Source organism: Haliaeetus albicilla, chromosome 11, assembly GCF_947461875.1.
Source record: "Haliaeetus albicilla chromosome 11, bHalAlb1.1, whole genome shotgun sequence".
NCBI classification, from domain to species: Eukaryota; Metazoa; Chordata; class Aves; order Accipitriformes; family Accipitridae; genus Haliaeetus; species Haliaeetus albicilla.
In genome coordinates this window covers 41,815,208-41,834,703 of record NC_091493.1, presented here as the reverse complement: position 1 = coordinate 41,834,703, position 19,496 = coordinate 41,815,208, and the positions used below count along the sequence as shown (strand labels likewise).

General features: G+C 36.5%; 1 protein-coding gene across 1 annotated transcript in view; it reads left to right on the top strand.

Moving 5' to 3' along the window:
- CFAP46 (cilia and flagella associated protein 46) overlaps nt 1–15,603 on the top strand; it is a 91,838-nt gene extending 76,235 nt beyond the window's left edge. The window contains exons 51-60 of the mRNA XM_069797318.1: nt 166–330; nt 2,090–2,166; nt 2,753–2,813; nt 2,906–2,941; nt 4,920–5,022; nt 6,180–6,292; nt 8,530–8,611; nt 12,470–12,606; nt 13,091–13,177; nt 13,983–15,603. Coding sequence (XP_069653419.1) covers nt 166–330; nt 2,090–2,166; nt 2,753–2,813; nt 2,906–2,941; nt 4,920–5,022; nt 6,180–6,292; nt 8,530–8,611; nt 12,470–12,606; nt 13,091–13,177; nt 13,983–14,119 — 998 coding nt within the window. The 3' untranslated portion in view covers nt 14,120–15,603. The remainder of the gene's footprint in view (nt 1–165; nt 331–2,089; nt 2,167–2,752; nt 2,814–2,905; nt 2,942–4,919; nt 5,023–6,179; nt 6,293–8,529; nt 8,612–12,469; nt 12,607–13,090; nt 13,178–13,982) is intronic.
- Nucleotides 15,604–19,496: the final 3,893 nt, after the last annotated feature.

Genomic DNA, 19,496 nt, shown 5'->3' with positions numbered 1-19,496 from the left:
ACGGTATCAAAAGAAATATTTTTGCATAATGCACTTAATCCACAGTAAAATGGAGTTCAGGTGTCATACAGCAGAGGAAATCTAGGTTTTTACTTCTAACTTCAATTATTTATATACACACTGAGAACTACTAGATCTCAATCATATTCTGTCACATTTCTTCAGGTACACCTATGGACTTAGGATTGTGTGTGGTATTACTAGGAGATACATTCTTTATGGAATTGCCTTTGGAAGCTCTGAGTATCTTTAAAGGGGAAGGAATTAGTTCTGTATCCAGAGATTTTTCTCTCCAGATCCTCTACAATCGAATACATCTGGCTGAGTCAGGTACTATTAGATAAACATTCTTTGCATTAGCATAATGATGCAGTGAACAAGATACTTAAAATTTAAATAATATGAACGATGTGTTATATTTTACTGGAAGACTGCCACATACGATAGTTTTCCAGTATTTTAGATGGAATAGATAGTACAGTAGACGTATTTCAGGCTGATTATAGTTGCAGTGCTAGCTAATTTAAAATAACCTCTACATATTAAAGAATTATGTAAAACTCAGTGGAATCTAAAATGGCTTGCAAAGTTTCAGTTATAGAAGTATGGTCTTAAACTCTTTAAAGCTGTTTTCAGCTGCATTGAAAAAAACTGAAATAAGAATTTAGACTTCTGTTAGTTTTCTTTAACATTAGTGTAAGACTTTGCTCAAAGTATCAAATGTAAAAAACTTAATCATTGAGCTACTTTCTGTCTGTATAGCTAAGATAACATTAAGGTCAATCCAGCGATTCTTGTGCTGTGCATGAGCAAAATCAGATCCCACAGACTTTATGGACTTCTTTCATTACTGCAGACACTTGCACCACATATATAAACTCTTCAGTGAAATGAGTTTGTTAAGTGAGATAGTTGGACAGTTGGTAAACTTGTCCCTGTGGCATCTTAGAACTAATTTATTATTTATTCTAAAAGTAAGAAATAAATGCAGGCACTAAGCAGTTTTTTGCATGAATCTTCTATTACTGAAGTTAAAAATTTGAAGTCACATTTTGCTCATACATTAGATAAAAACACATTTTAACTCAAATTAAATTATTAAAACTAGTGGTCCTCAGCTGAAAAATAAGCTAAGTTTAGAAAATCTCACTCTGTACCATGAAAGTATTCTGTTCCATAGAGGTTCTTTTATTGTGTTCATATCCATAATATTTAGCACCTGCAGTATAACCCCTTCTCTGTTTTTCCATTTCACCTCTCCTTTCTAAAGTGAAAGAATTGTGAACAATCTGAGATTAGAGTATTTTTAGTCTACATACATGTTCATATACTGTTACAGGTCTGTTAGAAATAGGAGTTTCAGAACATGCGGGGTTTTTTTTCCATTTCTGTTTTTCTCTTTTTTAAAGTGAAACTTCTTATGGTTGCATAATTTTAGAAGCAGATAAATGAGAGGAAGCATAGTTGAAAAGTCTCTGTTCATGCAGTTATGCAAGTAGCCCCTGAATGAGGAGGGAAACACTAGCCATATGAGTAATAATTAATATCTCAAACTTTCACCAACTTGCAGTGCACTCCAGTGGTAACTGGCTGAGACATGTACTTTGGGTGATAGTCATATATACGGTGAGAAATGTGTCAAGCTTTCTGTGTTTTTTTAGAATCCCTTAAAGAAATAAAAAGTCAGATTCAAATATGAAACTTTCTTTTTTTTTTTGATCTCTGCATGTTTCATAGACGCTTCAGTTATTCCAGTAGCATCAACAATGAATAGATACAGCAATAGGCTTAGAAAGTCCTTTGGGAATCACTGTTCAACTCTGTCCTAAATCTGCAACGTAATGAAGATTTTGCATGTCTAAGGGATCACATCTCTTACTCGTTTTCCACCTTCAAGCCATTATTTTTAGGCAAGAGGGTTTGGGGAATGTTCTTGCCTTGCTGTGATGTGAAGTTAATTTTTATTTTTCTTGTTTAATCTGTTATTATTATTATTATATCATAACAAATACAAGTAGTCCTTCAAGAAAGCTGTATTTTCTAAAATGGCCTATGTCTTAAAAAAACCACCATCTTTTCAATTCCACAGAGACTGAAGTTAAAACGGATGTTGAAATATCTAAAGAAACAAAACCAAAAGCTCGTCAGAAAAAGAATGTCAAAACGGTGAACTTTCCACATTTTTAAAATAAACTCAATAGGAGTAGCTCTTCTTTTTGTGTAAAAAATGTTAAAGAACTACAAGTGGCTTGCATAGAATCTCATTATGTATGCTAGAATTCTGAAGTGGAATAAATATCGCATTAGTCCATAAAAATTTTGCTTCCTATTGATTTTGCAGTAATGACAGAGTTGTTGTTTCTTTGAAAAATCATACTCTCTGTGTAAATGTGACATATTTAACAACCCATCAAGGGAGCTGCTTAAAGTTACTAAAATACTTTCCCCAACAATATAATATATTTCATATCATGTATGCACATCTTTTTATAAATATATATGTATGTATGCATATATATCTATATATGTGCACACACATATAATACTCATGTAATGTAAGTATATGCATTGTAGATAATGCAGAATAGCTTATGCTTTTAATTTCCATTGACAGTTGTCATACTGCTTTTAATCCTACCTTCAAAACTTTAGAACATCTCTTTGTTAGTTGTTTGACACAAAGAATGCAATACTGTTAATATTTGATTGAGACTTCTGCATGTAATAGAATATGTATTCTTTTTAATTGTAGGCACCAATTAATAGTGATTTACCCTGTAATTGCTTGCCTGTTGGTACTCATAATTTTAAATGTATCCTTTCACAAACTATTAGCTAAGTGTATCAGTTAAACTTTCTTTTTTTATTGTTTACATTGCATTGTTTACACTTAACTGTTTATCAGATATTGTGGACCCCTATAATGAAGGAAGACAGGCAGGTAATATATATTAAATATTTTCTCCACAAACTACCCATGGAATTTGGAAAATTTTGTAACAGAAAATGAAGTCATGACATCAAGATGTTGACAAGAATGCTTAGCTTTTAATTAGAAGAGTAGTGCTTATCACCTGTCAAATGGTGCATCAGTGAAACAGTATAACCTGTTTCAGGTTCAGGAAAGAAATTAGATTGTCTTATTATTTCTTTCATATCATCAAATATTGACCTAATATCGCCAAGAAAATAATTACTTGAGTAATCTTTCTTACTATCTAATCCAATTAAAAACACATGCTTAATTTCAAGAACTTGTTACAGAATTTTTAATTTTTCAAATACATGCCATAAAGATGCAATATCAGTAGTGCAGGGAAGGATATAGGTAAACTGAAAGGATATGATGCTTTGTATGATCTTTGTTATACAAGAAATTTGCTTGAAAGCCATGAATGGGCTTGGAACAAACAGTACTGAGTGAGAATGGACTGGGACAGGAACAGTTGGACTCACCACACCTATACAGCAATTCTCAAGCTAAAGACTACAAATAAAGCGTATGTAACATGTAGTTTTTGCAGTCCGTTGAAAGGTGAAGGGTACTATGAGACACACAAACAGTCCTGTAAGGATATTTGAGAGGGTTGTTATTTCCTTTTGGAATGTATTTATTAAGGCAGTAGGCATTTGCTGTATTGGAATGGAATGAAATGGAATACAATACAATACAATATTTTCAGTTGGAAGGGCCCTACAGCGATCATCTAGTCCAGCTGCCTGACCACTTCAGCGCTGACCAAAAGTTAAAGCATGTTATTAAGGGCATTGTCCAAATGCCTCTTAAGCCCTGACAGGCACGGGGCATCGACCACCTCTCGAGGAAGCCTGTTGCCATGTTTGAACACCCATCTTGGTAAAGAAATGCTTCCTGATGTCCAGCCTGAAGCTCCCCTGATGCAGCTTTGAACCAGCCCCATGTGTCCTGTCCCTGGACGCCAGGGAGGAGAGATCAGCACCTCCCTCTCCACGTCCCCTCCTCAGGAAGCTGTGCCCCTCAGCCTCCTTCTCTCCGAACGAGACAAACCCAGCGTCCTCAGCTGCTCCTCAGAGGACGTGCCTTCCAGCCCCTTCACCAGCTTGGTTGCCCTCCTCTGGACATATTAATTCAGTCTGACACAAACACTTTAAGAATACAATTTGATCTCCTTTTTTCTCCCAGTGTGTGCAATAGTTTAACTGATTCACATTCATTAACCAATTCACATGCATATCAAATGCCAAAAATTGATTTAATGGCAGTTTTTAATTGAGATAGTTATTAAACCTCAACTCAACACAAAAGAAGCTACTGAACTATCAGTAGTATAACAAAATATGTCTCCATATGTTTGCAGTTTCTCCTTCAGAGCAGATCAAAACAAAACACTGTTTACCATGTGCTCAATATCTGGCTCTAGAGTATATCTTTAATTTGCAGTAGTATGAAAATGTAGTAAAAAAAAAAGAAAATTAATTATTAAATATGCAATGTTCTTGGAGAGCAGAGGTGGGTTTGGAGTCTTGCTTTTTGAAATCAGGGCTCCAGAAACTCAGTTATTTTCTGCAACTGCTTAAGTCCTCTCTGAGCCTCTGGAATAGAACTGTATGAGCGGTGCTGGTGTTCTCAACTCTTTACACTTTTTTCATGGTACCTAGACTTTTTCCTTTGTGCTTTTAAAGTATTTAACTTGTCTACCAAATAGTCCTTGTCAGTTATAAAATATACCTTTCAAATGGGAATTACAAACAATTTACTCAGAAAATGTCACAACTGCTACAGTTTCAAAGCTGGACTTAGGTTTCAAAAAACTTGAGATGTAATGATGGCCTAAAACCCCCTATATATTATATTGTCATTTTAAAATGATTGAAATTGAGATTGCCTAACGTCCTTTGTAGCATGTTAAGCTCATAATGATGAAATTCTGTTGTTACAGGAACTTTAAGTCCTTCTCAAAAAATAAAGGAAATCCTGGAAAAATACCATTACCTATTTACACTACAGTGGGAAGGAATTATTGGCAACATACGTGTTCCAAGGTTTGTAATATTCTGCCTGCTTTCATGTTTTATCCATGTCTATTTTTTAAAATTGTGCCTATTCCCAGAGGCTTCAGTCATAAAATAGGGTCATGTTGTCTTTCTTTCAAATGCATATTTAGATTTGTAGACAGAATATTTTAGATATTTGAAATACAGTGCCACAAAGTGAGTTAGCCAGATTGGTTGCATCAGAGTTGCTGTATATCTAGATAATCCAATTTTGACAAAAGCTCTGCTGGTGCAGTCTTCGATGAATATTATAAGTATATGTGAACATAAATGTAATTTCTGGCTTCACTCATAACTTAAGTATTAAAAATTATAGCACCTCCATGCACATTGAATCAGCTGTAAGATTGGAGCACAGATTTCAGAAGAAAAGTAATGAAGGTACATCTTACAGTTTACAATTTCAAACATCTGATTGTGAAACTAATACCATTTTATGGAGTTCATTCATAAACACACTTCATTCTTTATAGAAGTACTTTACTTTTAAGATCATAGCAGTAGAGGGATAAGAGGGATCTTGAGAGGTCAAGCAGTGACAGGTCCTGTAAGTGAGTCAACACAGTCATCACTGGACCTTCCTTTATAACTGCTAGTTTAATCAGTCCTTTGAAATCTTCTCTACTTAGGTAAAATCACTGTGTAGGTACTCTAGTTAAGCGAAGATTGTTACCTGTTACCCAATTGCATAGTTTTTGCTGCCAGCTAAGCTGATTATTCACATCTCTTTTCAAAACCTAATTTCTTCATATACTGATGGGTGCATACATGAATACTCCCATTGAATATTAGACTAAATACTGTTATTTCAAAGCTGTACAATGCATACATGGATGATTTTTTTTTTTTAGGAGAGTCTGGTATTTATCAAAAAATACACTATGCCTCTTGTTTACTATGAGATGTTACTAAACTAAGTATACCTCTGTATTAAAATAATTATTACTAATAGTCCATATGAGTTATTACACTTTCCATAGAATTCTGCAGGCTTGCTGGTCTCCTTGCTTTCCATGCTGACTTTTCTTAAAATATTTCTGGAGTAAATAACACTGAAGTGTTTGCTATGGATAATTTCTGAAAAATATTCTTGTAAAATAGTAACACAAAAGTAACTTCCTTCCTTTCTTCTTCCTTCCTTTCAGCCAAGCTGAATGGGAGCAGCTGCTGACAAACTGCAGTGCATTTCTCTTCTATGGGATGGAGAGATTCACGTCTCATATTTTACTCAACAGACTGGTTGCTATGAACATCCGAAGTGAGATAAGCAAACTGAAAAAATTTTTTTAATTACACCACCTTTTGTTCCCTGTTGTGTTTATTTCATACTGTATCATTATCACAGTATTGATGTTAGCAATTAAGGGCTGTTTTCAAGATCCAGGGTTTTAACTGGAAAAACTTTGCGCTATGTAGATTTTATTCTGTTGCACAGCTTTCTTGTTATTCCTTACAATTAAGTTTAGTCCTTCTCCACTTTCAAATGTTGGAATTTCTTAAGTTCCAAAAATTGAGTCATCATCTGATAGTTTTCCCAGTAACTCTTCTCCTTTTCTATGGAATTTAGTATTTGGTAACAAAGTATTTTTTATTGTTAAGAACAACCTCTACAGTACGACTTCTCCAAAATTCCTCAGTCTTCACTCAGGCAAAGCAGAATTGTCTGTCAAGACTGGATTAATGCTGAGTGATTACTCTGGTATTATGGAGCATTTGTAGACTCTGAGAAGGTATTTTTTTCTCTGCTTCTTCACAGCTAATTAGTCTTTCTGGTCTTGTAGCATAAGGCTTAGATTCAGAACTGGTGTTTCAGATTCACAATCTTTCTTTCTCCTCCTATTCCCCTCACACATCTGGAAGAAGCTCAACTTTGGAGTTGTGCTGAATTTGTCAGGGTAGCTGAATTGCTATATCGCTATATTGTGTTGAGATGTAAAGTAGAGAAGGACAGTACACATCAGATTGTGAAGCCCTGCGAAGCAACAGGAAGCTTCTTCAGGAGGTGTTGATTTTCAAAGTGATTTAAATATGTATATGTAAATATTACTGGAAATCAAGAAAATATGTCTTCCTATATACAGTGGTCACTCTTGAAAATGAGGTTTCAGATGTCTGTAGGCCAGATATTTACAGGTCTGGCAACTTCTGGAAAGTTCCTGAGTACCTTGTTAACCCTCACCCTGTGTCCTGCTCTTAAAATATGCCAGGATTAATTCTCCAGTGCATCTTATTTCCTTTAATGGAGAATAAACTAATTTCAAATATATTAATTTTAGTCCTAAAAGGATTGTTCTATTTTCTGACCACCTACACAACTTTTACTTGTTAGCTGGTAAAATTACTCTTGTCTTGCAGACTGAGTTTGAATCTACTGTAGAGCCAATCTTCATGTTAAGAGTACTTTTATTAATAACGATGAACTGTGTCTGAGGTTTCTGAGGGCTCTAACCTGGACCCAATATTATTAAATATTATTGTTGGTCATTTACATGATGAAATAGAATATATCATTGCTGAATCTGGGTATGAGACCAGGCTGAGAAAGAGAATGAGGTGGTTCAGCAACTCCTGAAATGCAGGGTTACAATGCAAATTAACCTTGCTTTATGGCAATAATTAGTAGGGGGTAATTTAGGAAAGGCTAGAGGGAGGTGTTATACTTAAGCACAAATAATCAGTTAAACATTAATAAGTTAGGGAATGACTGCTTAAGTGGCAGAATTACAGAATAGGGTCAAGAGGTGGATCACAAATTAAACAACATCTTCTTGCTAGGGGAAAAAAGCCTAAGCTCTGTATACATTAAGAGTGGTCAGAAGGCTATACCACACCATATTTTTATTAATAAATATGTATGTGCATTCATATGTATATATGCATATAAAACATACTTCAGGAGGAAAGATTGACATATTGAAGGGAGACATAATAATAGTTCTCACGTATGTCAGAGGCTTTCCAAGCAGAAAGGTAATTTAATTCTCATCTTTAAACTGCAGCAAACCAAACAGTGGGAAAAGCTTTTTAATTCTAAGAGTATTCTAAGTTATTTCACTGGAGGCCTTTAAGGAAAGTAAGGAATGTTTGAGATGTAACTTGGTCCTAACTTGTGGAAAGGAGCTGCAGTAGTTAACATTTCCATACCTCCATGTTACAAGAGTTTATAACTACAGAATTGAGTCATGTAGGTCATTAGCCTGTAATAAGATGGTATGTGGACTTCATTATTAGTTATACTAAGGTGGCACAGGAAAAAAACCTGCAAAACACTGTGGAAAGGTGTAGCAAAGTTACATCAAATAATGTTAGGATGACTTTATTAGAGTTCTTTTACTTAATACTTGACAATTTTGGCTGAAATGTATAAATTTTATATTGGTCGTTTAGACTGTTCAAGAAATTCATTAACTTAAGAAAGTCCTGATTTACTTATATTTATTATGTTGGGCATTATTATTAGTGCAAATACCATTGCTATAACATCTTTTTTTCCAGAATGCCATTTGATGATACTTCTAGATCTGGTACGATCAAAGCAAAGTTACCAAAGAATTACAAACTCTGGTATCCACAAAAGGTAGGATAAAGTTTATTTCTGTAAAGTCCACAGTAAGGCAGATTATTTTTATTTCAAAGCAAAGTTAAAATTTTGAGTTATAAATATTCTCATTTACTTCTGCAAGTAGACACCTAAGGGAGAAGTTAGCCTCTTTATCTTGTAGCTTCATTCTTTACATAGGGCTAAATAGGATGAAAGCTCTGTTACAAGGCAATGATCAAGAAAGTACAACACAGAAACACTGCTACATTACACATTCCCAATTCTGAGTTCAAGATCCTCAAAATATTCTAATTAAATACATAAAACTTCCCTTTAACAGGTGAACTGTTAGGAGTCCATTTAAGGTTTCATACACTGAACTGTTTAACAATCAGCCAGTTTTTTATTTAAACAAATTATTATGGCATGTTAAATAACCTGTTCAGAATCTTTAATGTTATTTTCAGAGCTTTTTTAGCCTTACAAGCATCTCAGTATTTTCCTTGCTTTTATGTTGACAGGTGGCAGGGTTTATATACTTTTATCATATGTCCATTATGAATTCTTGACAGATGGCACACAACAAATAACTTTTAAGGTATTAAAAGCAAGGAGAATAGTTTTAGTGTCCTAATTTTATTCATGAGTTATTTAGTCCATGCTGAATTTTCAGATAACCCAAATATACTCTTGAGGGACAAGAGGCCTTGTGGAGGGATGTATACATTGGAGCATTGGGCAATCATCAATGGCATGAAATTTAACAAGTCCAAATGCCAGATTCTGCACCAAGGACAGAGTAACGCTGGTCACAAGTATAAATTGGGAGAGGAGTGGCTGGCGATCAGCCCTGCAGAAAGGGATCTGGGGGTGCTGGTCGACAGCAGGCTCAATGTGAGTCAGCAGTGTGCCCTGGCAGACAAGAGGGCAAACTGCATTCTGGGGGGCACCAAACACAGCATGAGCAGCCGGTCGAAAGAGGTGATTAACCTGATGTGTTTATTGTTGGTGCGGCCTCACCTGGAATACTGTGTGCAGTGCTGGGCCCCTCAATTTTAGAAGGACGTTTTGGTCCTTGAATACGCCAAGAGGAGGGCAACCAAGCTGGTGAAGGGGCTGGAAGGCACGTCCTCTGAGGAGCAGCTGAGGACGCTGGGTTTGTCTCGTTCGGAGAGAAGGAGGCTGAGGGGCACAGCTTCCTGAGGAGGGGACGTGGAGAGGGAGGTGCTGATCTCTCCTCCCTGGCGTCCAGGGACAGGACACATGGGGCTGGTTCAAAGCTGCATCAGGGGAGCTTCAGGCTGGACATCAGGAAGCATTTCTTTACCAAGATGGGTGTTCAAACATGGCAACAGGCTTCCTCGAGAGGTGGTCGATGCCCCGTGCCTGTCAGGGCTTAAGAGGCATTTGGACAATGCCCTTAATAACATGCTTTAACTTTTGGTCAGCGCTGAAGTGGTCAGGCAGCTGGACTAGATGATCGCTGTAGGGCCCTTCCAACTGAAAATATTGTATTGTATTGCACTGTATTCTATTCTATTGTGATGGGTTGACCCTGGCTGGACGCCAGGCGCCCACCAAAGCCGTTCTATCACTCCCCCATCCTCAGCTGGACAGGGGAGAGAAAAATATAACAAAAAGCTTGCGGGTCGAGATAAGGACAGGAGAGATCATTCACTAATTACCATCACGGGCAAAACAGACTCAGCTTAGGGAAAATTAGCTCACTTTTTATTACAAATCAGCCAGAGTAAGGTAAATGAGAAATAAAACGAAATCTCAGAACACCTTCCCTCCACCCCTCCCTTCTTCCCGGGCACAACTTCACTCCCGGATTTCTCCACCAAGCCCCCCCCAGCGGCACAAGGGGGACAGGGATGGGGTTTACGGTCATCACATGTTATTTTCTGCCGCTTCACCTCCTCAGGGCGAGGGCTCATCACACTCTTCCCCTGCTCCAACGTGGGGTCCCACCCACGGGAGACAGTCCTCCACGAACTTTCTCCAACGTGGGCCATTCCCACGGGCTGCAGTTCTTCACGAACTGCTCCAGCATGGGTCCTTTCCACGGTGTGCAGTCCTTCAGGCACAGACTGCTCCAGCGTGGGTCCCCCACGGGGTCACAAGTCCTGCCAGAAAACCTGCTCCGTGGGCTCCTCTCTCCACAGATCCGCAGGTCCTGCCAGGAACCTGCTCCAGCGCAGGGTTCCCACGGGGTCACAGCCTCCTTCAGGAACCCACCTGCTCCGGCGTGGGGTCCTCCACAGGCTGCAGGTGGATATCTGCCCCACCATGGACCTCCCTGGACTGCAGGGGGACAGCCTGCCTCACCAGGGTCTTCACCACGGGCTGCAGGGGAATCTTCGCTCCGGCGCCTGGAGCATCTCCTCCCCCTCCTTCTGCACTGACCTTGGTGTCCGCAGGCTTGTTTCTCTTACATGTTCTCACTCCTCTCTCTGGTGGCTGTTTTCCACGTCCCAACTTTTTTTTCCTTCTTAAAAATGTTATCACAGAGGCGTTACCACTATCACTGATTGGCTCGGCCTTGGCCGGCGGCGGGTCCATCTTAGAGCCAGCTGGTATGGGCTCGCTCTCTCTCGAACACAGGGGAAGCTTCCAGCAGCTTCTTACAGGAGTCACCCCTGTAACCCCCCCCCGCTACCAAAACCTTGCCACATAAAACCAATACATCTATTAACACAGACCATGTCAAAACATATGTACTTTTATTCACGTAATTTTTGGGACTGCCATAGTTCTACAGCCAATTAAATATTATATCCAATCCTGTTAGGGCTGCATAAATACCTATTGAGTTTTCTGATTATTCATTCCATGAAAAAGAAATAGAAAAATTCTCCTCTTAAAATACTGTTTAATCAATGCAACGTGTAAGTTAAAATGAATTGTGTGTAAGATAGGTTATACACACATGTACATATATAAATATGCAGATCTCTGAGTGTTTAAACAACCTCCTGGTGTTTTTATTTTTAATATCCTTTTTCACCTCCCCCAAACAGCCATCTCCTAAACCAAAACAAAACACGATTCCTCAAACTAGTTTCTCCAACTCTGAACTTTTGAAGTCTTACTTTAATAGATTAGTGAATTTTTCAACAGGACTTACATGCTTACGCCTAAAAGCTTCCAGAAAGTTTAGAATAGCATTCAGTTAAAACTAAGTCACATAACTCTGTAGACAGACAGTATCTCCCCAAAAGATTACAGAAAACTTTAATTATCATCTTCTGATAAAGTTACCAGAGCAGAGGCTAATAAAAACAAAATTCAGCCTTCAATTTACTGCAGTTCCAACCCTACAGAGTATCACTCCCCTTCCATCACTAAAACAATAATACCAAAGATACTTATTTAAATATTCAGCAGTAAAAAAATCTAATCCCACTTTACAAGTGATTTGCTTTTAAGCCTCCAAATTAATGCCAAGTTTATGGCAAAGAGCAAGTTTTCAGTTCCTGCAATATTTTATGTTTCCCTTTGGCAACCTAAGCAGAACTAAACAAGTCTTTTCACCTGATTCCCAACATTTTTACTATCTTATAAAGGATATTATGCAGTATTTTGTAAAAGTTAATATGTTACTCCTCCTTTCACATTTCCTGAGATGCCCAGAACAGTTATATGACAGGGACCAATCCACATGGTAAAATTGCATCATGAAAAGATGTAGAGAGAAAGTTACCTAAATTCTTTGTATTAAATTTAAGGTGCTGTATGAATATTGGAAAACATTTTATGCTCAGCATACAAGAAAATGAGTCTGGCATTCCCTTTCCCCTTCTATTAAAAAACATTGTATATTTAGTTATATTTTTTGATATATTATGTACATTTTTAGTTTATTGATCTCATGCTTTGGATTTTCTTTAGTTATCTACGGCTTGGTATAGAGAGACCAACAGAGACAGCAATGCTTCTAAGCCTTACTGGTGTTCGTTCTATAATAGCCAACCAGTGGTACACTACCTTGCAAGAGAATGCAGAAAGGCTAGAAATTTTGTCTGAGAGTAAGTATTTATCTTTGTTTACACGTATATTATTTCAGGCATTTGTATGTATGCACTCATGGAGTGTGTATATCTACTTGTCTCCCGTTTCTCTTTCTTTGCTCCTCACCAGATTTTGCCTGGAGTTTCCATAGAAGGTAAACTGCATGCAAGAACCACTGTGTTGTTGACAGGTGGTTCTTTCAAACAGAACAGTAACCTACTTAAATTAGTTTTAGTGGGGGGTCTGTTTATGGTCATATGGTAAGAAGAGGATTTCTATGGTGAGGAGCAGTGGCCTAGGACTTGGCAATCTGTAGTTACATAAACTATGGGGAAAGCAAAAGCTGGAGATAACTCACATCTTCAGAGATACAAAACTAAACCTGTAAAGGTATCCTTTTTCATTAAGTTTTAAATGTGAAGACACCAGGCTGTATGGTTAACATTTCTTGTTTTTCAAAATTTTCATTAAAAACTCACAGAAAGTAACATTTCTTTCCAGATTTGTTGAGCATTGGAAGAACAACTGGGCAGACAGTCCATATTCTTCAAAAGAATAAGATTCACAGGGAAAGGGATTCTATTAAAAGTAAGAATTAAAAAGCTTAGTATGAAAGACTGGCAGTGCATGTTAACTAGAACCTGGTAGACCTATGGGTAGTTCACAGGTATAAGTGAAATCTTTTGGATGAGCTACGACAAATTTTTGTGATACTTCTTAAAAGAATTGAGAGTGGGAAGACCACTGATCCAATATTATAATTGGAGTACCTGTATTTTAAATATATAAAATTTTGGGGAGTCTTCGTCATAGCTGACCAAAAGCTAAAAGTTACGCTCCACTGAACTGTTGTAAAATGAAGTAGTGTGACTGAAAAGTTACATCAGGAACATGACATGAACAATAGAAATGGTATGTATTATAGACTGCAAAAACATAAGTTGAACATGCAGTGATTAGACAGTCTGTATTGTAAAGGGCACACTATATATGTGAAATTCAACCTAGCATCTTGTTGGAGAGGGGAGAAGGATTTTTGAGTAAAACAACTTTTAATATACTGTTTATAAAATTACATAGGTATTTTTCATTGTATGGGAATTACCTCTTAAAACAATGGTAAAAAAATAAATTTTAATTATAACTTACACTGACATAGAACTGAAGAGTGAGAGAGAGTTCAGATCAGAAATGTTGCCTAGATTTCTGTCTTTTTCAGAAAATGCTTCTTGAATATAGTGGCAGTTATTAATATTATAAAAAGAATGTAAAGGAACCACAAATATTAATCAAAGAGAAGATGCGATAAATTACTGCACTTAAAGCATTTTTATATTAACAATATGCAATTACATTAACATGATGTAATAATGTTTTAAAAATATTTTTATAGTGGAAGCGGATGCTCACAGCTCTCCTAGAGACAAAGCAGAAGAACAGACCATTCACACTTTCTCAAATCTTCCTGCAACTCATCCATCATTTTTTAATTGTGTGCTATATGGTTTACCCAACATAATTATTATGTAATTTGTGTCAGACTTTTTGTACTAAGAATACCACTACACTGTGCGTAGGGCACACTTTGCATTTAAAGGTGTGGCAGATAATATGGCCTAAGGAGAGATGAGCTTAAGAAAATGTATGTTTTGCTGATAGACTGATTTCTGTTTCAGATGTAAACAGTTTGATTTAGAATAAGTGTCAGGAAAATATCAAAGAACATTTATTTTAGAGGTTTCAGTTAGTACTCTAAGGTTTTCTGAACTTGGTGAATCCCATAAAAGAATTTGGTGAGTACCAACACATCTTAAAGGAAATTAGGCTAGTATTTTTGGGCATTGATGCATGAGTGGAATTGGAATGTATCATTGTCAGTACTTCCATTTGGAAAAACTTTTCCTTGATGTATTTTATTTTTACATGGAAGATTTATCAGGAGAACAACTGAAAAATTTACCAAGTCACCTTATTTTGAGTGAAATTATTTTAAATTTTTATATAGCGGTAGTTGTAGTTTTAATTTGGAAAAAAGGTAGTATTACATAAAATGTTTAATAAGTTTTGCTTTCTTTATTTCCCTATAGTTTTTCTGAATAACATGTGAAGATATATTAAATTATTCCAAAATCCCAAATAAGATTATTACGTGTATAGATTTTGTCACATGCTGTTAATCAGCAATGCATTTTTAAAATACATACTTTAAAACTTTATTTGTAGTGATAACAGTAGAAATAAATGTAAAATAATTTAGCACTTATGGAAAATACAAACCTTTGATCATTATTGCAACTAAAACCATTTTAAGACTCTCTTTCTTTTTTTCCAGTAAAAAGGTGATGTCTGTTTCCTGTGATACATTTTTTTGTGTTCCTGATAGAGCATTAAAATGGCACTGAAAAGATACTGTTCTTGGCTACCTACCATGCTATAGTTAATTAGAACCTGGTAAGAGTTATAGGGCTATACAGACCATAATTACAAAATCATGACATGTAAAATACTTTTTTTATGCACACAATAGAATATAAATTTGTGCTTCCTTCCCCCTTGCTCTCACAATTTAATTAGACGACCTTATATGAACTGCAGCTGCTCTGCCAAACTGCATTCCATAACATGCATGATTTTTATTCCCTTTATACATAATTTTCTTCTTCATTTAGACACCGGACATATATTTTTTATGGCATGTATCTGGGCTTTTGGTAACAATACAAATTAAGTAACGAAGAGATCATAGACTGTACTTAAGTTATCCAGCCTGAAAATTAAGGATTCAGTGTAAGGTATTTTCAAGTCTCTGAACTTGCCATGTTTCATCAGATACTGGCATGAGTCCCTTTCCCCAAGTTCTTGCATTTATTTATTTGTTTATTTTTAGGTCTTACCAGGTACCTTTTCATTGCATCACTATTACGCAGCTGCTTTTTTAAAATCCCATGCATGGTATTTGGGAAGCTCAAGTATTTCTCAGTTTGAAGAAGCAATTTCCCTTGAATGAAGCAAATGTCCACTATATTGTTAATTTATTTATTTCGTAGATTAATTTCCACATCGTTCTCCCACACATCCATTGTTATGAAATTGTATTTCCCTGCTGTTAATGGCTTTCTTCCACCTGGAATGCCATCTTTCTAGTGCTGTCTTTTTTTCGGTAACATAAAAGGCTATGAAAAATAGTGTATTCAATGGGAGTCATGAAGCCTTCTCTGCCCTGCTACATGACAGTGTTCATGAATTTGTATTAACTTCCACTTTCTTGAGATAAGAAATTTCATAAATAGTAAAGTCCAGGAAAGTTTTGATGCTTCAGAAATGACAGTGTTGTTCTGTGAGAATAATCCAGGGTAGAAACTGCAAGATTGCAAAGGTTAGAAAAACCATTGATGTCCAGGTACAATGGGCTTATTCAATAATTTACTACTATGGTTTTATTTATGAAACTGATGGAAATAACTTAATCTACCAAAGTGGCTTTTCTCCCAAAATATTCCCATTTGTATTTGATACTTTAGCTCTAACTACATTGCAACAACCTCTGTCAGAAAGATGAATGAGTATGACCAAAAATTTCTTTACAGTCTGACAGCACTACTTTATCAGAAAGCATTGATAAAGAGTAATGGCCTTATCCAGGAAACTTCAGACATGTAAGCTTTACTTGTTGAGAGTAAGATATTTGAAATACTAATCAGAGAAGCTGTGGCAGAATACCTACAAGTGGGCAATGTATGCTGGGTAAGTACAGTAAAAGTGGATGGCATGCATAATTACATAATATGTCTGATTGGCATTTCTGAGGCATTAAAAAATAATTGAGTTACGGCCACGAAGTGTAGTCATAACCAAATTGCCTGGGGTATTAGGAGAGTATTCTCTGTATTACAGTGCTAAATACCAGTCAGTAAAATCATTAATAGTAGTAGGACTACATGAGTAGATGATAAACTGGACTTCAGGTGACAGTGGATATGCATTCAGTGACATATGAAGACATCTAATTCATTCCTTCAGGGATTAATACTGGAAATAATATCTTCTTTTCCATTATATGTTTGTAGCAACATGCAGTGACATGATTGTACAAAAGTAAAGAGTCACTTCAGGAAAAGATATATAGTAGAATTTGGAATGATTTCAAAAGAAAAAGAGCATAGACAAAATAACATTTTATATTTCAGACAAATTAACATATTTTATATTTCTTTTAAATTTACAATGACAATTTAACAAAGAAGAACCTGCTTCGTATGCAGAGGAAGGATTCAGCAGCTCAGCTGATACAGTTTTAGAGTTCAAAATGCTTATCTTTTAAAGACAGTAAATATGAATGGAGCTCAGGAAAGAAAGGTTGAGAAGGAATTCTGTATAAAATTTCTGTTTCAGAACCTGATTTGAATAAGCAACTAAAAGCTTAAAATTTTCTGATAGTCTTCAGATTGTGATTGAAAGTTCAGGCAGAAGGACTCCTCTGTGAGGACAACGTGAGTTTTAATTAGGAAACATAAAAAGACCCCACTTAAATGCACTGTAATATGCCTAACAAGTCTTGGCATTTAAGAAGCTGAATAAGTCCTAAATTTACATCTTTGTCACACACACAAACATTTCCTGCAATTTAGAAGCTTTTGCAGAAATGTAATAGTTCTCACTTAAAAATTTTAGAGTCAGCCAACTCTGTTCCAAGAAATGGGACATGACAGATAGTTTAGGGCATATTCACCAGACCAAATTGAAATGTTTCATTTATTGTTGAATCATTTGACCATCAGCTGAGAATTATAAGGCAGCACCTACTCAGGTGGAGTCTAGAATTAGGGGAGAGAGTGGGAGTGAAAAAAACAAAAGAGAAAAAATAGAGAGGTTCTTAGATATCTTCTCTGATGATGGAATGAAAACCATGTCAGGTTTGAAACAGACTGTGCAAAGGTTTGGGTAAACGTCATCTCTGTTCAAGTCAAGGTTCAAAATAACACCCCACCCCCCCCAACAAAACAACAGTGAGGTGCTTTCAAAGCAAATTATCTGGACTAACAATAGCAAGATATCTCCCCCCAGAGTGAGCCAACAGATGGTGGCAATGAAAACAAAAGAAATCTGTGTGCAGCACAGAAGGAGCAAAGAAGTGTACGTTTATCTTGTAGCAGCCTAATATATGAGATCCCCAAGAAGATCCTTGGCTTCAAATTATTTGGAGAACTAAACAGTAGCATAGTCATACAAGGTGCCGTACTGAAGGTCTTCATTCTTTAACACTGAATATGAAATGAGTGGACCAAAATTTCCAGCTGCAGGTACAAAAATGGAATTAAGACTGTTGATTTCATACAAGATTTTGTACAGAAAGAGTACTCCCTAAGAAATGCAATGGAAATAGTAATGATGAAATACTGATGTGATTATTTTAAACTATTCGTTAAGTACATACAAATAGCAAATTCAGAATGGCAAGTCCTAGTATTAAAATTGTATAAATAGAATCATAGAATCACAGAATTGTTTGGGTTGGAAGAGACCTTAGAGATCATCTCGTTCCAACCCCCCTGCCATGGGCAGGGACACCTTCCACTAGACCAGGTTGCTCAAAGCCCCATCCAACCTGGCCTTGAACACTTCCAATGATGGGGCATCCACAACCTCTCTGGGCAACCTGCTCCAGTGCCTCACCAACCCTCACAGTGAAGAACTTCTTCCTTATAATCTAATCTAAATCTATCCTCTTGCAGTTTAAAGCCATTAACCCTTGTCCTGTCACTACAGGCCTTTGTAAATGTCTCTCTGTCTTTCTTGTAAGACCCCCTTCTACATTGAAAGGCCACGATAAGGTCTCCCCAGAGCCTTCTCTTCTCCAGCCTGAACAACCCCAACTCTCTCAGCCTTTCTTCACAGGAGAGGTGCTCCATCCCTCGGACAATTTTTGTGGCCCTCCTCTGGACCTGCTCTAGCAGGTCCGTGTCTTTCTTGTACTGGGGTTCCCAGAGCTGGATGCAGTACTCCAGCTGGGGACTCACCAGAGCAAGAAATTCTTTTTATTATTTTAAGAGAGAAATTATTGTTATTAAATTAAACAGAAAAATTATTTGGAAATATTTTTATTAAATAAAAAATACTTTTCTACTTTTTGGAGGTGAACGCTAGAGAATGCTCTCCATTTATTTGACTGTGAGCTATTAATTTTTAAAATATTATATATTGTTCAGCAACTTGGAGGGAAAAAAAAATCCTGCTAATGACCAAGGAATAAATTACAGTAGATACAGCTTAGGACATATGAGCTCTCTACTAGAAAGACATTGGCACAAGCCCAGACAACAAGAATAAAAGCTTCTGAAAATATTTCATCTACATGGCATCACATCGTTCCTTCGCGCTGTATCCATTCATAAAAGAAATATTAAACAGTTAGTGCTATTCCATGTATCAACGGCTTTAAAATAACTATCTGAATTATGTCTCAGCAACATAACAAATCACATTATCAATTAGCTTTTATAACAGAAATGACATTTCATAATATTTCTGAGCATGAAAAGAATTGGTCAGCTAAAATTTATGTAATCTGAAAAATGTGAGGAGAAAAAAAACCATGGTGAATTTATTGATAATATTCTAGGGCAAGAACATAATTTGAGTAGTAGGTAGCTGTCCAAGAAAAGTGTGTAGTTCTAAATGGTCTGCAGGGAAGAACCGCAGCAAGTTTGCTACAAAATGATAAAACAACAACAAAAAAAGAGCAGCTCTGTCATTAGTCCCTGTTGTAACTGCTCTAAAATTAAACTGCCATAAGCAATCATTCAAGGATTTCTCATCACACATGCTACTCTCTCCAAAGCTAGGATAGCTGGTCCTTCAGTAAGTCTGTCTCCCCACTTTGCAAAGGGATGCGGTAGAGCAGATACCA